Below are 19579 nucleotides of genomic sequence, written 5' to 3'. Positions count from 1 at the left end.
GCAACCAAAAGCCTTCTTAATCCTGTCTTACTGGAGTTTTATCATTCGTCTCATGGAGGATTGAGTGACCGCGTCTGTGTCTACGTGTGTGTGTGTGTGTGTGTGTGTGTTTGTATACATGTATTCATATTGGTGCGTGGGTATACATGTGTCTCGTTTTGAACCACTTGCTCGGAGGTTCGAACGCGCTCGAACGACCAGGGACGACCCAAGAACACGGTGAAGGAGGAGGAGGATGGTGACGGCGGTGTGACAGGGTGTCAGGAACAGGTGTTCCCAAAGGGCGATGGTCTGGGGCCGAGCGGTGAACCTGTGGCCGACATTACTCACCACACTGGAGGTTCCTGGTCACCCAAATTCGGTCTTACGATGGACTGGTGGTTCCCAAACTTCATGGATCCCCTGCCAGTGACCGCCTCCCCCCCCCCCCCCCACCTCCTGTTTGTGTACCAACTTCGCAAACTTGATGAATTCCCTTACCAGTGACCGGTTAACCCCCCCCCCCCCCCCCCCACCTCCTGTTTGTGTACCAACTTCCCAAACTTCATGAATTCCCTTGCCAGTGACCGGTCCCCCCCCTTCCCCCAACCTCCCCTTTGTTTACCAACATCCCAAACTTCATGGATCTCGTCCCACTGACTTGTCCTCCCTCCCTCTCCTTTGTGTACTACTAACTTTACAGTGAAACATCTCAGCCTTAGTCAAACACATATTTGACATGAGTGACTCTCATGTGTGTGTGTATATGGTATTGATGGGGCGATATGTGTGTGTATATAGCACTGATGGGGCGATCTGTGTGTGTGTAGAATGTCTCGACCTGTATACCTGAACACGAGGACATATTCTTGATTCCTCTTTAATCCATAACTTGAAACTGGAATCCTTTAAGACTGAACTCCCACGTACCGTTTAGGAAGCCGTGGCGGCGTTATCACTCAAGGTGTCATAGTGATCTTGCGTAAAGCGTATCACTCATAGTGATTTTACGTAAAGCGTATCACTCATAGTGATCTTGCGTAAAGCGTATCACTCATAGTGATCTTGCATAAAGCGTATCACTCATAGTGATCTTGCGTAAAGCGTATCACTCATAGTGATCTTACGTAAAGCGTATCACTCATAGTGATCTTGCGTAAAGCGTATCACTCATAGTGATCTTGCGTAAAGCGTATCACTCATAGTGATCTTGCGTATAGCCGTAATCCCTCATAGTGATCTTGCGTAAAGCATATCACTCATAGTGATCTTGCGTAAAGCGTATCACTCATAGTGATCTTGCGTAAAGCGTATCACGCATAGTGAACTGCGTAAAGCGTATTCAACTCATAGTGATCTTGCGTAAAGCGTATCACTCATAGTGATCTTGCGTAAAGCATATCACTCATAGTGATCTTGCGTAAAGCATATGACACATGTACCAGATAGAACTATTTTTTTTTTTTTTTATGCTTACGGGCTGGTGGTGGTACGTGTACCGTTTAGGATGGATGTACCTGCAGGATCCTCTTGTGGTGGTACGTGAAGGCGCTAAGCGCCGCCAAGGACGACCAGCTACACACACACACACTTACTCAGGTTTTCACTTACGTTTAAGACTGATGGTGTACTCAGGTGTGAAATTCTCTGCCGGACTAATCTACGATTAATATTATATCTTCTCGTTCTCATCAGTCTATCTATCTATTTATCTATCTATCTATCTATCCATCCATATATATATATATATATATATATATATATATATATATATATATATATATATATATATACGGCAGAGTCAAGTATGTATAATTCATATATCGACCGGTATGTTTGACCTGGTCGAAGGCGTGATCAAAATGTGGTTTTTCAGAGGTGATGAAATTTATCTTTAAAGATATTTTGTCGCTGTTTTTGCATATAGATATTTCTGTCATACATTTGCAGACCTTCAGATGGCTTATATTTCACCAGTACCATTCACGCTGTACGACAGAATTGTTTTGATGCTTTGTGTTTATATATATATATATATATATATATATATATATATATATATATATATATATATATATATATATATATATATATATATTGTTTTTTCTTTCGTTTCTTCCCTGCTCGATCGCTGTTTCCTGTGTCCGTGGGGAAGCGCCTGACGGGTGCCGGACGCAGCCAGCGTGGAGTGCCCCTCGGCACCAGGAGGCCGACCTCAACCAGAGCCTCGTACAGTTTTTACCGTCGGGATCAGCGACCGGTTTGGTAACCTTCCCGGGCACGCCTCACGTGTTGCTGAGCTGCCGCCCCCACGCCCTGCCCTTCGAAGCCCTATCCCGCCTCCAATACCTCGTCTTTTAATCTTTCCCCCTTGGTGATCCACCCTCACGCCAAACTCTCCTCCTGTGGTTGGTCCATGACCATATCCAACGCCCCGCCCTCACCTCTCGTGCACCCCACCCTCTAGCGCCCACACCCTCAGGGCCGCCCTTGCAAACTTCAACAACCTCTCGAGAGGATTTTGTGAGCCTCGCTTTAATGATAATCATTTATTGCATATTTAGCACTCGAACGCCCAGCCCCGACCGACACAGGGTGAGTTGCAAGGCACGTTACACGTACGTATATGTCGTGAGTGTACAGAACTGAGTGTCTCTGGTCAACAAAGAGCTCTCTTACCTGGTTCCCTCAACACCACACTCCATTATCCTTTGGATGTATCGTGTCAGCTCTGCTCCTCTTGACTTGGTCACTTATCAGCCTCAGTCTTTTACGTGCTCTTTGTCATCACACACTTTTACCACCCGCCCCGTCGTCACCACCCTCTTACACCTGCTCCTTGTCACCACCGCTCCACCTCTCGAACTTGTCCCAGCCAACGCCATACACTATACCTACTCCCTGTCAAAGCTACTTCCCTCACCTGGGCCCCCTGTTAGTGTCACACTGCCTTGCCTTCCCCACTGTCAGTATCACACGCCCTTACCTTCCCCACTGTCAGTATCACACGCCCTCAGTATCACACGCCCTAGAGAGGGGGGGGGGGGCTAGTGAGGATTTTTTCCCTCTGTGGCTTAATCATCTGTTCATGACACTACCTGGCGAACGCGGGAAATGGCGAATATGTATGGAATAAAAAAAAAGATAAGGTCTGTGAGGACTCGTTGTGGATAAGGTGCTACGGCTTCGGTGCATTACAACATGACAGTTAGCGGATGTGAAGTAAGTGGGCCATTTTCTCGTCATTTTATAGCACACCCTCGCTAACCCAGGAAGCGGCGAATGAATTAAGGGGAGAAAAAAAAAGATGTATGTAATTTCAAACGATGATAGAAGAGAGAAAAAAAAACGCGTCGGTTTTTACTGACGAAAGAGAATAATAAGACGTAATTTTTACCTTGTTTACCGAAAGCAACCCGAGGTGGTGAGAGAGAGAGAGAGAGAGAGAGAGAGAGAGAGAGAGAGAGAGAGAGAGAGAGAGAGAGTCGTGTGTCGGAGCACTGGTAGTCAACATAGTTCCCCCTGACTGACTGAGAGAAGCGAGAGTGAATTCAATGCTGCTACGCCTCCCTCACCGTCAACACTCGTTGTTATGCTGCCTACACGAAGGGTGAGACACACACACACACACACACACACACACACACACACACACACACACACATACACACACAGCTGATGACAACTACACCCTCGACAATTGCATCTCTCCGCTTCACCCTTCCTAACCCCTCTGGTCTTTGACCCGAAACCCTTACGGGTCAGGTCAAAGGCCAGGGTTGTAGGGTGGTGATTATTCGATGGAGTAAAAAAGCACAGAAAAAGATATTAAGGAACAGAAACAGTGTGTTGTCTTCACGACAGAGGAGTTGAATATTTCATGGAGTATATGTGATGATCTTTGACTGCCGCTATGTTTGGTAAGTACCTGTTTCAGGTCGTGGCTAGTTAATTGGTGAAGGAGGGAACGACCCCTGGCTAACGTGTACTCCCAAGTTAGGAAGTGTGACCTCAAATTACATGATTTTTTTTGGGGGGGCCGCCACTCCTTAGCGACGACGGGGCAAAGGACTCAGGTCACCACGGACCCTGACACACTGGCCACACTCAGTGTGACTCAAGTCACTCCAGTCACGGACTCTGGGTCGCCACGGACCCTGACACACTGGCCACACTCAGCGTGACTCAGGTCACTCCAGTCACGGACCCTGACACACTGGCCACACTCAGCGTGACTTAGGTCACTCCAGTCACGGACCCTGACACACTGGCCACACTCAGCGTGACTCAAGGTCACTCCAGTCACGGACCCTGACACACTGGCCACACTCAGCGTGACTCAGGTCACTCCAGTCACGGACCCTGACACACTGGCCACACTCAGCGTGACCCAGGTCACTCCAGTCACGGACCCTGACACACTGGCCACACTCAGCGTGACTTACTTGTGTCACAGTTGGCGTCGACCCCAAAAGGATTACAAGGAAAGTGTGGTTTGTGCCAGTGCGTCGCTCTTTTGATGATGAACATTACTGCCCTACTGATATCATTCATCATTATTATCACCAGTCGTGGAAAGAGTATCATTTCTTTATCGTTGTCGCTATGATCATGCTTACAGATATCATACCTGTCCTCATTGCTATCGTAATTGTGGTTGATATCACATCCTGATAGCCATAGTTATCATTCCTCATCTATCATGGTTGTTATATTCAACGCGCGAGATAGACGCGACCTCCAACATGAAGCTAAGGGAGGGACCACTACGTCATCACCCCCACATCCCCACATGGGTGTATAGCCTTGCCGTTCCATGTAAGAAGATCATATATAGATTTTTCCAAATGTATTCCATCACTCTGTTGTCTCGTCCATCTTTTTTTTTTTTTTTTCAAACACTCTGTTCTCTTCGTCCATGCGAGTCGTCCGTTCGGTTTCGTTGCTCACCCTGTACGCTGATGTGTCCGTTGTCTCTGTTTCTGAGTCTTATCGTATCTCCATCATCTGGGAAGGTGTCTCTCTCAAGGTTCGCGTCTGGGTCTTTTCAGCTTTTGCTGAGTCGTTTAGCTGGTTGGTTAGCTAGTTTCTATAATTGCGATTGACCCGTTCATTGATAACTTCTAAGTGTGTATATATATATATATATATATATATATATATATATATATATATATATATATATATATATATATATATATATATATATATATATATATATATATATATATACACACTTAGAAGTTATCAATGAACGGGTCAATCGCAATTATAGAAACTCTCTCTCTCTCTCTCTCTATATATATATATATATATATATATATATATATATAGAGAGAGAGAGAGAGAGAGAGAGAGATATAGATAGATTGATTGATAGATAGATAGATAGTAGGTAGATGGATGGATAGATAGATAAGTAGGTAGGTTGATAGGTAGATAGATAGTAGGTAGATGGATGGATAGTTAGATAAGTAGGTAGATGGATCGATAGATAGGTAGGTAGATGGATGAATAGATAGACTGATAGATAAGGTCCGCATAAATCATTCAGTTTTTTTCTTTCATTCTCCACCGACTCCTTCCCAGGTGTGTTTTACAGTAGGTTCTCTGTCACCTCACCCATCATCATGATGATGATGATCGTCATCCTCATATTCTAGCCATTCGTACAACGACCAAAATCTAACCATGAATCGCTGACTTTCTTACCCTTACAGTGTTGTAGTCAATCAAATAAGAAAAAAAAGACAGGTATTAACCAATGTTTATATATTTTTGTCATTATCTTGTTCATACATGTATTACAATACCTCCGCTGGACCTGATTGCCCACTGGTATATATATACAAATGCTGTGGTTTGTGGAGCATCTGATAGGAATTACCTTTCACCTGTACACTATGCTGCTTAGGTCCCTTCGAAGTGTGTTGTCCTTGTGCTTCACGTAGCGAATGCTCCTCGTAAGTGAGCGTCATCAGCGACGAGAGAGTAACACCTGAACTGTCATAAGTACTCCGATGACCTGAGGAGTGTAGGAGTTAGGGTCCCCCTCGGCTCTGTTTGTGGGATCGCATCCCATCGTCCAAATGGCCCCCTCGATCATGATCTGGCCTTTATACATCGGACACCAAGTGACCCTCTCGACCTTTCTGTCATTCGTGATTCTCAGCTCGCCCACCTCTTCGTCGTCCACGAGCACCTTCCTCCTGAAATAGTCTTCCTCGGAGACTGAGTTTTCTCCGAAGGTCAACGCATGCCAGACTCGGTCTGAGGCATTGACCCGATACGTGATCCTCTCGGTAAAGATGCAGTAGGCGATTTCTATCACAGTCTCACTGACGGCCTCATCCGGGAGGAGGTAGATCGTATCATTCCAGGCGATGACCTCATTCCGCATACACTTAGAGACGGTGCACTCATTGCGGAAGGACACAAGGTTAACGCCCAGCTCGACTTCGTTGCCGAAAACGTAGAGAAACTGCGGTGCTCCTTTCACTCTCATGCCCAAGCTGTCCTTCTGCTGACCATTAGGCTTCACAGCGATAGTTGACACTGGCTCTTCATGAGATGGGTCAGGCGTGACCTCCGCTTGCATGTGGAAATAACCGTAACCATCGTAAGACCTCAACGTCTTGGGCCATCCGTAGTACTTATTCCGTAGCCAAGATATCCATATCATCGGACGTACAGCCTCTCCATGACCACAGTCCCCGAGGTGCTGGTACACAAAGGTCTTCCAGCGTGAGGGTTGGAACACAATACAGGCGAGGCGTCGTCCCGTCGCGTCGACAAAGACAAGGCTGATGTTGATGGCGGTGGGCGAGGATGGTATGCTGGAGACGCTGACTGTTGCCGGCAGTCTCGCCACATCCGATGGCGCGTCGTCCATCTCAGGAGAGAGGAGGTGGATGGAACAGGAACTGGTGTCCGTGAGAGGGTAGAGATTGGTGGGTAGTGGGCTTGCGGTAGAGAGGAGGAAGAGGTCGTGTTGAATAGCAGTGGCGTTGACGGATACGAGGCGAGGTGTGTGGGTCGAGTATGGTGAGGTAGGGAGGAGAGTGGTGGCGGTGATGGTAGTGCTGGAGGAAACTGATGGTGATGTTAAGACTTGGCCAACACTCTGGCCGAGGAGGACCCACAGGAACAAGACGGAGGCAGCCATCGTCATACGGTCATCATCTGGGGAGAGAGAGAGAGAAGAGGAAGAGGTTGAAGAAGAACCGAAATTGTTGATACAAAGGTTTCAGACGTCAGATTGAACAGATGTGCCAGAAGGATTTTTAAGTCGGCTGCCTCCCAGGGTAGTACTGCCAGCCCTCTTGATTCAGGAGAAGGTCCAGAGGAATGTAAACAAAGGTATTGCCAGATATAAGACAGCTGAGTTGCAGGGAAAGACGACGATAAGCAAGCCTTGAATTTGCCCACTATGGAGGAGAAAAGAGTGAGGGGTGACCTGAGCACAACCTTTAAGTTTTAAGGTGAGCTTAAGGATATATATATACATAGTCCACAATTCTTCGAAAGATGCAAGTAAAGAGAAAAAAACCCTCCTCGCACGGTATAGATAGATAATGAATCACAAACACTTTGATCATCATATATATATATATATATATATATATATATATATATATATATATATATATATATATGATGGGAGGGAAAGACCAGACAGCTGCAGATTATAATAAATGTCAAACAGTGACGTAGTGAACGAGTCGGGTGAATGATGGTAAATTGGCCAATCGTACGCGTCCATTCTGATTCTAATTCAGTGATCGGTTAAGACTGCTGTGAGGAACGCTGAACACTACTACTACTACCCTCCACAACACCTGGAACGAAGGGACGTTCTAGTAGTAAGGGGGAGTGTATAGCCTAAATCTCTCTGGTCTGCGTTAGGCTCTGACTCGTAGATGTCGCCCAAAATATCCTTCACCAACACCACGGATTCATCCAGACCGGCACGGTAGGCACCTCAGAGCCTTCAGCAGTCCTGAGGGGAGACGAGACGACTTTTAGCACCATCGGTGATGACCTCTGCTGCCGTTGGTCGAGGGCAGTGTCGCGGTGAGGTCAGTCAGTAATCAGTGTAAGGTGCCGTATCTTCTAAAGAACCTTCGCCACGAGTGAAAGCGCCCACGGATCTGAGAGTGCGGCCAGGAACAAGGCCAGAGAGGAGGTGGTGGCTGGTGCGACAGCACACACACGCACTACACTGGCCGAAAGCGCAGGCCCCGACGCCTCACCTCAGAGGCAAAACCAAAGCATCAACCTGAAATGTATAACTCGGCCAAAAGCACTCCAGCTTGTCGTACACTGCACGGAGGAAAGAGGTCGTCGTCGGGAAACGTGTGGTTGAGAGACAGGGTTGTGTCGTTAGAGGGGGAGAGGCAGGCATATCGGAGAGTGAGGGAGTCGTGGGGAGAGGTGTACTGGATTGTGAGTGTCGTGGGCAGGGGTATCGTGGAGTGAGGAGGTCGTGGGAGAAGGCTCGAGGAGAGGGGTGTTGTGGAGAGGAAGGTTCATGGGGAGGAGGGGTCATGGTGGAGAGATAAGGTCGTGAGGGAGGGGAGTGTTTTGGTGGAGAGGGTGAGACTCGCCATCACTGATGATGAGAGAAAATCTTGCAACAACCTGCACCAAACATCTCCCTCCTCCTGCCCACCTGTTCCCTCACACGTACGTGGTAACAGCTTAAAATGAACGCTCACACGACGGGCTGCAACATCATGAGAAACAATATGCCACCTGAGGCAAGGAGACAGTGCCGCTCGACTCATTCTCTAAGGCCATGAAACTAATGTTATGTATATATTTTTTTTCCCCGCCACGTCAGTTGAAATGCAGCTCGTGACAGTCCTCTTGGTATGTGGCGGACGACGCGCAGGGAATACATCCTCCATTAGGAAATAGATGTGGATTTCCCCAGATGCATTGGATGATCGTTTCGCCATCACTTTTCCCCCCCGAGATAAGACCTCACTAACGAAATGGTGTCGCGCTTCCGCGACCAGACTACGGGTGGAAATATCGTGATGCTGCCTTGCAAGACCACACCAAACTGTAGAGAAGATTCAGTTTGATTGCACTGTATGAACCCGTAGAGACAGAGACAGAGAGAGGGGGGGTTGTGGGCAGTTTAACAGCTTTGCTTATTTACCTCACCGGTTTTAGAGTCCGTGGGAGACCAGCGTCCAGGCCACAACATTTTACACCATTAACGTTCCAATAAGTTCCCTCACCTAGGAGTGCGTGGGCCTCAGGCAACGTGGGCGTCTGAGGAAGATGGGGCGAGAGGAGACGTGGTGGTCTTGACGTCGACGACGGGGACGTAGACGTGAAGAGCGAGGGAGGTACTTGAAAGTCGAGGTCGGTTTGAGGGCCCCGAGGGTAGTGAGCAGAGGACGCGAGTCATAGCTGAGGGACTCACGGAGCGTGGGTGAGGACAACTGAGCGGAAGGTCTATCTTTTCACGTCATTTCCTCTTAAATGGCTGTGTCGGCACGACTCAGTCTCCGCCGCCACACTAGTGTATTCACAGCATTGTTTTATCTTCATGGTTGATACGCAGTGCACCCACGATGGACTGACGGTCGCCGGACACACTCAGACGACGCACTCCAACCACACAAACCACGTACTCACACTGCATGTCCATAACGCACTCGCTGTAAGCTGAACCACACACTTGTCACGCGCGTTTAAACATACACATACGTGCCACTTGTACAGACTGTCTCCCGAAATACCCTCACGATGATTGCAGAACTCTGCTCCAGGTAGTACCACGGTTTACGGTAAACCAGGATCCAGGGCCTGGTCATGACCTGGTAGACTACTCCAGGTAGTACCACTGTGTATGGTAAACCAGGATCCAGGGCCTGGTCATGACCAGGTAACTCATATACGAAGGGAAAACTCCTTAGGTTTACTTTGTCTTCCCTGGGATAATTTTTCTCTGTGTGTTTGTGTTTTTTTATCCTAACGCATTAGTGTGTTAAAATATCTATCTATCCATCTATCTATCTCTATCTATCTATCTATCTATATATATATATATATATATATATATATATATATATATATATATATATATATATATATATATATATATATATGGCTGGTGCACGAAATCGCACGTATTGGGGGAAAATGAACGTAAAGAGCCTACCGGAGAGAGGGTAAGGTTACGTGTCAAAATACAGGCAGGTGAGGTCAACCCCACCTCCACTCGGTGTGACCTGGTTATTGACGCGTCCGGGATGGAAGCAGCGCGTGCTTGGGGAAGGGGTCTGGGATTCCCATGTAATCACACTTTATTCCTTAAAGATTCGGTTTTATTTTATACATTTTCTTTCTATTTTTGCCCTTTACTCGTTATCACTTCGTCTGTATTTGAGAAATCTTGGGGGTTTTTTTGTAGATGTTTTCCCTGAAACTTGTCCCTCTCTGTGACGCGTTGGCGGGTTGGCCTGATGGTCTTTGGCCGTACGAGTTCCGTGTCGACTGGAAAAGCCGAGTGTGGTGTTCTCCGCTATACAGTGCTCTTGGTTTTCCCCGGTCAAGTGAGCCTGGCGGGTGCAGACAAAAGCATGGAAGTTTAGCGACGGGAAGGATCCCATGGGTTCAGGAATGTCGGTGAGGAGGAGGAGGAGGACTGAAAGAAGTCATAGGGTGAGGAACCTTTAATGTTAATGGCATAAGATGTGAGGGAAATATGGGAGAATTAGTAAAGGGATTCTTTTTTTTTCAGGGTGGAAAGTTTGATGTGTGTTTGTTGCGAGAGAATTGTGTCTGTTTGGTGAAGGACTGTGGGTAGTTGGGTAATGAAACAAGAGGACAATGTGTGGTCAAGGATTTGAAAGGGGGGAACTTGTGTGTGTTCAGGAATGAAAGGGGGAGTTGTGTGTTGTCCGGGACTCCAAGGGGCAACTGTGTATTATCAGGACTGGATTGGGCAGCCATATAGTAAGGAACAGATTAAACTTATAAAGGGAAAGACACTTAGAGTTTAGAAGGTGGCGTTAACAGATGCAATTTTTGTAAATTCTAATTGATTTGACCGGATAGACAGTTGAATCTGTGGGGACAAATATGTCCATATTCTACTGTAAACAGAGAAGCAAAAGTGGGTGAGGGAGAAATGGAAATAAAAGAAATGAAAAATAAAAAAGGGTAAAAGACTAGAGAAGAGAAATAGATGAGTGTGGAAGTATTTGTGAGGGGAAGTGAGGGATGGGATGAGACAGGAGTATAGTGATTGTAGCAAAAGAGTGAAGAAGTGACGAAGGAATGAAACGAAAATAACATACTGGTTTATATATCGTTTTGGCTGAAGTATAGAACCTCTCTTGTGTATACTTAGGTTATAAGCCATTTTGTGAGCTTCCGCTGTATGGTCATCATCTAAACTCCGTCTCGGTAATAAAGAATGGAATGGAATGGAAAAGAATAACATAGAGAAAAGAATAAAAAAGCCGAACAATGCAAGACAACTGGTGAGATAACGAGAGAAATTCTGCTTAATGTTAACCGATCGTCATGATTCACCATCCAGGAGATGAAACAAAGAAAAAAAAATAACGATCTGGTTGATTGACCCATTAGTCTTGGTCGCCAGAAAATCCAAAAGATGTTGTCAAGTCTTGAGGGACAACGTAGCACTTTTGATATAGTCCTGGAAGCCATCATATTCCTTCATCTCTTTTCCTTTGTGTTGATACCGCACTTCCAGGAACCTTCCAGTAAGCTTCCCTCCAAAAAGTCTTCAGCTTCCGGAACCCGTCTCTCCTTCTCAACACTTCCAGGAACCTCCAGTAAACTTCCCCAGAAATCTTCATCTTCCAGAACCCATTTCTCATTGAACACTCCTGAGAACCTCCAGTCAACGTCCCCCCAGTCTTCAGCTTTCTCTCTCTCTCTCTCTCTCTCTCTCTCTCTCTCTCTCTCTCTCTCTCTCTCTCTCTCTCTCTCTCTCTCTCTCTCTCTCTCTCTCTCTCTCTCTCTCTCTCTCTCTCTCTCTCTCTCTCTCTCTCTCTCTCTCTCTCTCTCTCTCTCTCTCTCTCTCTCTCTCTTTTTCAAGCACTTCAAAGAACCTGTACCAAACTTCTCCCAAAGTCCTCAGCTTCCAGAACTAGTCTTTCGTCCAGCACTTCAAAGAACCTCCAGCAAACTTCTTCCAAAGTCCTCAGTTCCCAGAACCTTTCCCTCATCAACACTCCCAAAAACCTCCAACAAACTCCCTAAATTTCTCAACTTATGAAACCTGTCCTTTCGGTCAGCAATCAAGATACTTCCTTTTTTTCAGTCTTCTCCACCCGCCTGAACCTGGTATTTAGAATACAAATACTTATACATTTTCAGTTGACGTTCATGCAACACAAATGTATTATAATCTCCAGAGATAAATCATCTGTTGGCTCTTGAGTACAATAGATGATCATGTGCTTAATATTTTATGGCAAGTGGTTCACCCATCTTGAATGTAATTGTAGATGAGATTTCCAAGAACCTTCGATGTAACGTTATTATAGTTACCTTGAATTATGTCTGATTTTAACGGAGATAACTTGAATGTTTTTTTCTGACGACACAAAATATAGATTTTATGTATTTATTGTAGTGATTACATTAACTCATTATAGATAGAAAATTCATACTATTAATTTCATGAATTTGCAAACATATGTAGTATTGAGATGCATATAGAAAAGCATATATATCATATTTACTAAAAGGAGACAACAAAGACTGTGGTGAGCAATTGCTTCAAATTATTCATTGCAAAAATTGAGGAAAAAAACAAAAACAAAAAAAAATTGTAAATTTAAAGCATACCGTAAATGAACAAATATCCAGGGACGTATGAACGTTGGTGAGAATATATCTGGTCAAGAAATCACAGCCATACTTGTCATGGCTCTAGTTCCATACGTAAAGTAGAAGGTTTCTCCCCAACCAACACCCTCACCAGCAGGAGGAACCCGAAAGAACGATAGGCATTAAAGGAACAACTTGTCACACAGAGACTGAACATGTTCGTGTGGGTATTTCATCAAGGTGAGGGAGGGAAGGAGGGTTGAAGGTAGAACAATTTCATGAGGGTTCATTGAGCAGTGGATCACTAGAGATGGATTCGAGGATTCAAGAGACAAAGGGTTGTTCATCCAGCAGTCAAGAGCAGATGATTGTCTCTAGGTGGAAAAAAGAAAGGTTTAGCGGGAAGTGGAGGGTTCGATGCGTAGCTGAAACAGTGCGAGTTCCCACGAGCTTCCGTGGTGTAGCGGTCAGCGCTCAGGGCTGTGACGCATTCAAGGGCCCTCCCGCCGTCCGCCCGGGGTCGAGTGCCTATGTTCGAATCCCAGTTGCGACATTCGGTCCACAGCCGACCCAGATGTTCATTCTCCCATAGGGTTTGGTCGATAGAATGAGTACCTGGCTTAGGCTAAGGTATATATATATATATATATATATATATATATATATATATATATATATATATATATATATATGTGTGTGTGTGTGTGTGTAAACGCCATGTAATGACAGAGAAAAGAAGACGTAATAATGCCATGGTGTGGGACGAGGAAGGACTGGGTCGAAGCCACCTTAATCTCGGCTCCTAACTCTCTTATGGAAAAGGATCAGGTCCTCTAAAGTCTACAGAGCGGCCTCTACTGCAGGGTATAAAATTTTATTTCTCTCCGCTACATATAAGAACAAGAAAGTTATAAACCCTAAACATGGCCATCGATTCTAGACGTCGGGGTGTATATATATATATAGCCTGTGAGAATCAGATTCGGATGGATGGTCGACTCATATCGAGTTGTCTCGATGGACTGTCAGTTGTCCAAGTGGTTCATGAGTCACACAACCTGACGTGTGTGTGTGTGTGTGTGTGTGTGTGTGTGTGTGTGTGTGTGTGTGTTAAACATAACCCCAGCATTACATGACCTCTTAGAAGCCCCTTTTAGACACTTGTACTACTGCTACTGCTACTACTGCTACTGCTCTTACTACTACCACTACTACTACTACTACTGCTACTACTACTACGACTGCTCACTACAACTTTCTACTCTTACTACTACTACTACTACTACTACTACTACTACTACTACTACTACCACCACCACCACTACTACTACTACTGCTGCTGCTGCTACTGCTACTACTACTATTGCCACTAACGCTTCAGCCACCATCATCATGAACAAGATTGCACCAATGTCTCCACCCTAGACACGTCCACCCATCAGAGGTCATTATTGCCCAAGCAGATCACTTCCCAGTTCAGCACTATGGGGTGGGGATGGGTGGATGGGGTTGGGGTGGGTGGGATGACCTTATCCCTCACTTGTGCGCAACGTTACTCCCGCCTGTGGGCGCATTAGGCCACCCGCCGCACGACGCAGATGGAAATCTGACGACCACCAGGTCAATATTTTTTTGTCGCAGTGACTTTCCAGGTCCCCCAGTTAACTGGTTGTTGCCCCTCCAGGTGCGAACGGGTGGTACATGCTCATCAAGACGCCATGGAAGATGCGCATATCATTCGCTCTCTCTCTCTCTCTCTCTCTCTCTCTCTCTCTCTCTCTCTCTCTCTCTCTCTCTCTCTCTCTCTCTCTCTCTCTCTCTCTCTCTCACTGCGCTGGTCCTGCCAGGTCAACCACACTCACAGGTCAGGTTACGTCAGGTCGTCCACCCAGGAAGAGAGAGAAAGCTGGCGAGTCTAGGACCTTCTTGGGGGCTGCCGGGTGACGCATCGGGGCCCCAGAGCCCACAAGGCTCCACCCGCGCCCCAGGGCGGGCCAGACGACGGCGCTCGGCACTTACCAGGCAGCTACCTGTCCGCCCCTCCCTAGTGCCACGCTCCCTCCCGCCCGCTGCGCCTCCTTCTGCTTTCCCTTCCCCCTGGGTGTGTGTGTGTGTGTGTGTGTGTGTGTGTGTGTGTGTCCAGTCACCTCCCACCTATGCTAAGTAGCTCTGGAAATAAATAATCCGTTCATCAACGTATCGACAAAACTCCACCACCACGTCCAGTGATTGACGCCCTCCCTCGTCCCTCTCAGCGAGTCCTGTAAGCGCGAGGCGGGCCACAGGTGTGGGCGGGGTCAGGCGCAGCGAGAGCTCAGGGTGCCGGCGACGACGTGGGCGCGGGAGAGAGAGAGAGAGGTTCCCACGGGTGTGCCGGCCACGCACACTCCTCCTCCTCCGGCAGGTCCTGTTGTTCATCCGGGATGGCAGGGACGTCCTTCTTAAACCCGTGTCGGTCAATGACCCGCATTGTTGGCCCTCTCCTTCCCATTTACCACACCCAAAAGAACTACCTGACCTTCATGAGAGGTCGTTGCATCTATAGATATCTTTTTTCCCCCCTACAGTAAACTGTTGACCTCCCATTTGTCAGTCAGGCCTCTCACGTCATGTTGAAGCTGCCGAGGGGTTGACCCGTGTGGAGGGGACTGAGATGCCTTCGTGCCTTGACCTCCCGCTACACACAACTCCCCTGCCACCACCACCACCACCATGACCCCTGTAGCTGCCTCACTACCACCACCACCTCCACCACGACCCCTGCAGCTGCCGCACTACCACTATCACCACCTCCACCACGACCCCTGCAGCTGCCTCTACCGCCACCACCACCACCTCCACCACGACCCCTGCAGCTGCCTCACTACCACCACCACCTCCACCACGACCCCTGCAGCTGCCTCACTACCACCATCACCACCTCCTCCACCACGACCCCTGCAGCTGCCTCACTACCACCACCACCTCCACCACGACCCCTGGAGCCGTCCAAGCACCACCACCCCCGCCCGCCCGACCCGTGGTCTGGTACAGGAGGGTGCCAAGCCGCCCCCAGGCCTGGACCGACCACTCCACCACGGTTAAGGTGATCATTTATGAAGATGATGACATCACTGAGCGCTGGTCTTGGTCATCATGAGTTCACTCCTCTGCCTCACCAACGTCGACTTCCAGTCCAGCCTAATATAGAGGCAGTAAATAAACAGCCTCAAGTGGTCTCTCTCCCTCTCTCTCCAGATGACGTGGGAGTTCTAAGACAGGGTTCAAAATGGACTCCATTTCAACCCTGCTTCATCGTCCTCCTCAAGAGATTTTTGTCTCGAAGTTAAAGTCTCCCGTTGAAGAGACGACCCCCTCACGTTATTGTGGCACGAGAGACTCCATAAATATATGCAAACTGTGTGTCAAATACAGGAGTTGTTGTCTCTCTGAGGAGGCAAGATGTGCCAACTCTGTCTCCTAAAGTTCCCTTCCGCACAGGTCAGGAAGGAGACAAGGAGGGAAGAAGTGGAGTTTGTGCCGAGTTTGCCTCGTTCATAGAATATCAACCAATACCTAAGTAACGTGTGTGTTCTTGGTGATTTTAATGCGACGCTGATGGCCATATCATCTTTCACGAGAGCTTCGTCGTTGCTGACGTCGCTAAGGTTCCCAGTGTGACCGTGTCACACAGATGAGCAATGGATATTTGTCAGGGTCGTGTGACCGGGTCACGCACTCCTGTTGACGTGTGTGTTTGATGGCGTGAGAGGATCGTGGCGCGGTCCACGGGAGTGCATCCTCTGATTTGTTTCACGTAGAAGAACAGCTTCTGAGCTTGTTCCTCTTTACGTGTGGCCGCGCTTCTTGTGATCCGTTACACCCCGTCACTGCGTACGGGGATCGCAGCAGCCTCTGATATGTTTTGATCACGATTTGGATATGTGGAGACGACAAACTGGTCTCCTGTTAGCGACTGTAGTGAGTCTGTCGGTAAGGGATCGTGAGTTGCTGAGACAAGGTAGTACAAATGCGACAGTCCGAGGTCAGGGCCTCTGGCCGACGCCGACTAGGATTAAGTTGAGGTCAAGTTCAAAGGGAAAGTTTCTCTCTGGCTAAACCCACCAGAGTTCGACAATAGTGAGTGATATATGGTAAGGAACGATTCCCAAGGGATGAGTCTCACGTTGTCATGCACCAGTGTGATGAAGATACTCGTCATGCTCTCGTGGAAAGGGAAGCTCAGCACTCGTCTTAGGAACTCCTCAGTGTCGAGTATTGAAACAAGAGGAAACTCCTTGTATATTGAATTTGTGGACGACGGTGGGTTACTTTCAGAGGCATACAGATACTGAATATATTCGTAAATATGTTCATCAGTCATCAGTTCGGTCGAGGTAATGTTCACAGTATAATGACAGTTTTCTCTCTTGAAGTATAAAAATGAGGAACCCTGACTAAATTTGACAGCCACAGATCCATAACCGTTGCCACAACATTCTGCAAGTCTCTAGATATAGCCACACAACATGTTAAGAAACTCTCACCTGAATCACCGATCACGAATTTGGCTTCGAACAATTTCGTATTGACCTTTACGAACGGAGGAGAAAAAAAAAGACACTGTTAACTGGTTACCTTCCAGGGTGGCATGCTGCCGCCATACCTGAACTGTGTTTATGCTGGTGACTTGCATGTGATAAAGAAGAATTGTGTATGACTGACGGGAAATGCCTGTATTTAGGACCTCGTGTCTTGTCGGTGGTGTGATATTGTGAGGCACTACTTTGTATGCTGCACAGAACCGCGTCAACAGGTGTGACAACGGTAGGCCCTATTGTTTATGCTGCACAGAACCTCGTTAACAGGTGTGACAACGGTAGGCCCTACTGTTTATGCTGCACAGAACCTCGTTAACAGGTGTGACAACGGTAGGTCCTATTGTTTATGCTGCACAGAACCTCGTTAACAGGTGTGACAACGGTAGGCCCTACTGTTTATGCTGCACAGAACCTCGTTAACAGGTGTGACAACGGTAGGCCCTACTGTTTATGCTGCACAGAACTTCGTCAACAGGTGTGACATCGGTAGGTCCTACTGTTTATGCTGCACAGAACTTCGTCAACAGGTGTGACAACGGTAGGCCCTACTGTTTATGCTGCACAGAACCTCGTCAACAGGTGTGACAACGGTAGGCCCTACTGTTAGATGCCGTTAGGAGCCCTGTCTCCAGACATGGAGCGTTCATGAGTTTGTTATCCTCAAAGACACACACTGACATCCATCATGGGATTTACCCTCGAGAACCCAAACATAAGTTACCCACAGTCTGCCAAACCCCATCGTTTCTCAAGGAGTTTCCAGGAAAGCCTCGCTTGTCTGGTTAGAGAAAAGATGATCAGAAAAAGAGAAAGGATAGTAACATGAATGATCGTTTTAGAAACCCTGGATAGACTCTCCTCTGAGATGGGAAACTAATGGTTCTTATAGAGTAGAGCAGAGCAGAGCATAGATCTCACGGAACAGGAGTGAATATGACGTGTTGACGTTTGAAGCGTCTGTTGCATATGCCTTCTGTTAATCAACTGACCAGAGCGACGTCCTGGATCATACGGTGAATCTTTCCAGACGTACATGTTCCTTCTTTGATAGCCACTGTGACAGATATATTCCTCGATGATATTCAAACTCTACATTAGGCAAGGAATTATTTTTTTTTCTAAGAAATGTGAATGCAAAAAAAAGATGGGAACTGCGATGAATCCTTCCAGTTGCTTCGCCAAGCAAAGAAGCAGGGCGCTCTAGTCATCCATTTTCCTATCCACTTCCTAAGACATATAGAAAATGGCGGGGCAGGAAGTAGGTCCCTAAAACCTTTGCTCTTCCTGTGCGTAGTTTTGACCTCACGTTTCCGCCGTATCTAGAGCACATTTTGAACTCTTTTTTTGTTGTTGTTGCAGTTATCTTTATAGAATGTAACGTCTATACGGATGTGACCGAAATAAAAAGAATACAGCGTCCATATGGATGTGCCCGAAGAAAAAAGAAAATCAAATCTCCTCTTTATATTTCGAAACATATCGACCATCATCTCATTTCTGTGCTTCTGTAACGCCGTCGGAAGAAAGCATGTCCATGTATCTCAAGAGATTTGTCGTGTTGCCTCATCTCAGTTCCCCAGTACGCGGGTTGTCAGGCTTTTAAAGTCTTTGTGTATTGAGAATCACATATTTCCGTCTTCTAAACTTTGTGTATGTGTGTGTGTGTGTGTGTGTGTGTGTGTGTGTGTGTGTCTGTTGGGATTGACTTATGGCATGTCTATGTTCACTTCGAACTATTTACCAACTGTTGACGAATCTCCAGGAAACTGACTTTTCCTATATTGGTCTTGACGAGACCTTCCTATCTTGATTTTCAAAGAGATTTTCAACACTGGACGGCAGATGCCCCTCAGACGCGGTTGGGTCTTCTGAATGAGTCTTAACTCTTAGATCATTCTAGGAAAAATAGGCTTTGGTACAACATATTTCAGTAGCTTATACAGGAAAACATCCGATGTTCACTTATTTGAGTGATGTAATCCTGTAGAGAACCCCTGGAAGAGGGTCATCCAGTCCCCATCACAGTTCCAGGTCACCCACGGCGTCTGTCCCGAAGAGTCTCACATACCGCCATCACTCCCCCTCTGTCTTGGAGTCAAGCTCCTTATCCCCTACGTCTTTCACATGTAGGAAAATTAATATAAATCCACGTACAAAGAAAATTGGTTCTGTGACATGATAACAAAACTCGATCG

The 19579-nt window shown here is 46.9% G+C and overlaps 1 protein-coding gene across 1 annotated transcript; it reads right to left on the bottom strand.

The window, feature by feature from the left end:
• Window positions 1-5734: 5734 nt before the first annotated feature.
• On the bottom strand, window positions 5735-9491 carry LOC139753069 (uncharacterized). Its single transcript, XM_071669164.1, has 2 exons — window positions 9228-9491; window positions 5735-7161 (listed from the first exon to the last, which is right to left on the bottom strand). The coding sequence occupies exon 2, from the start codon at window positions 7148-7150 to the stop codon at window positions 5957-5959; it is 1194 nt and encodes a 397-aa protein (XP_071525265.1). The 5' UTR covers window positions 7151-7161; window positions 9228-9491; the 3' UTR covers window positions 5735-5956.
• Window positions 9492-19579: the final 10088 nt, after the last annotated feature.

Source organism: Panulirus ornatus, chromosome 14 (assembly GCF_036320965.1).
Source record: "Panulirus ornatus isolate Po-2019 chromosome 14, ASM3632096v1, whole genome shotgun sequence".
Taxonomy (NCBI): Eukaryota; Metazoa; Arthropoda; class Malacostraca; order Decapoda; family Palinuridae; genus Panulirus; species Panulirus ornatus.
Note: the sequence above shows the minus strand (reverse complement) of the source record. Positions and strands in the feature narration are given on the sequence as shown.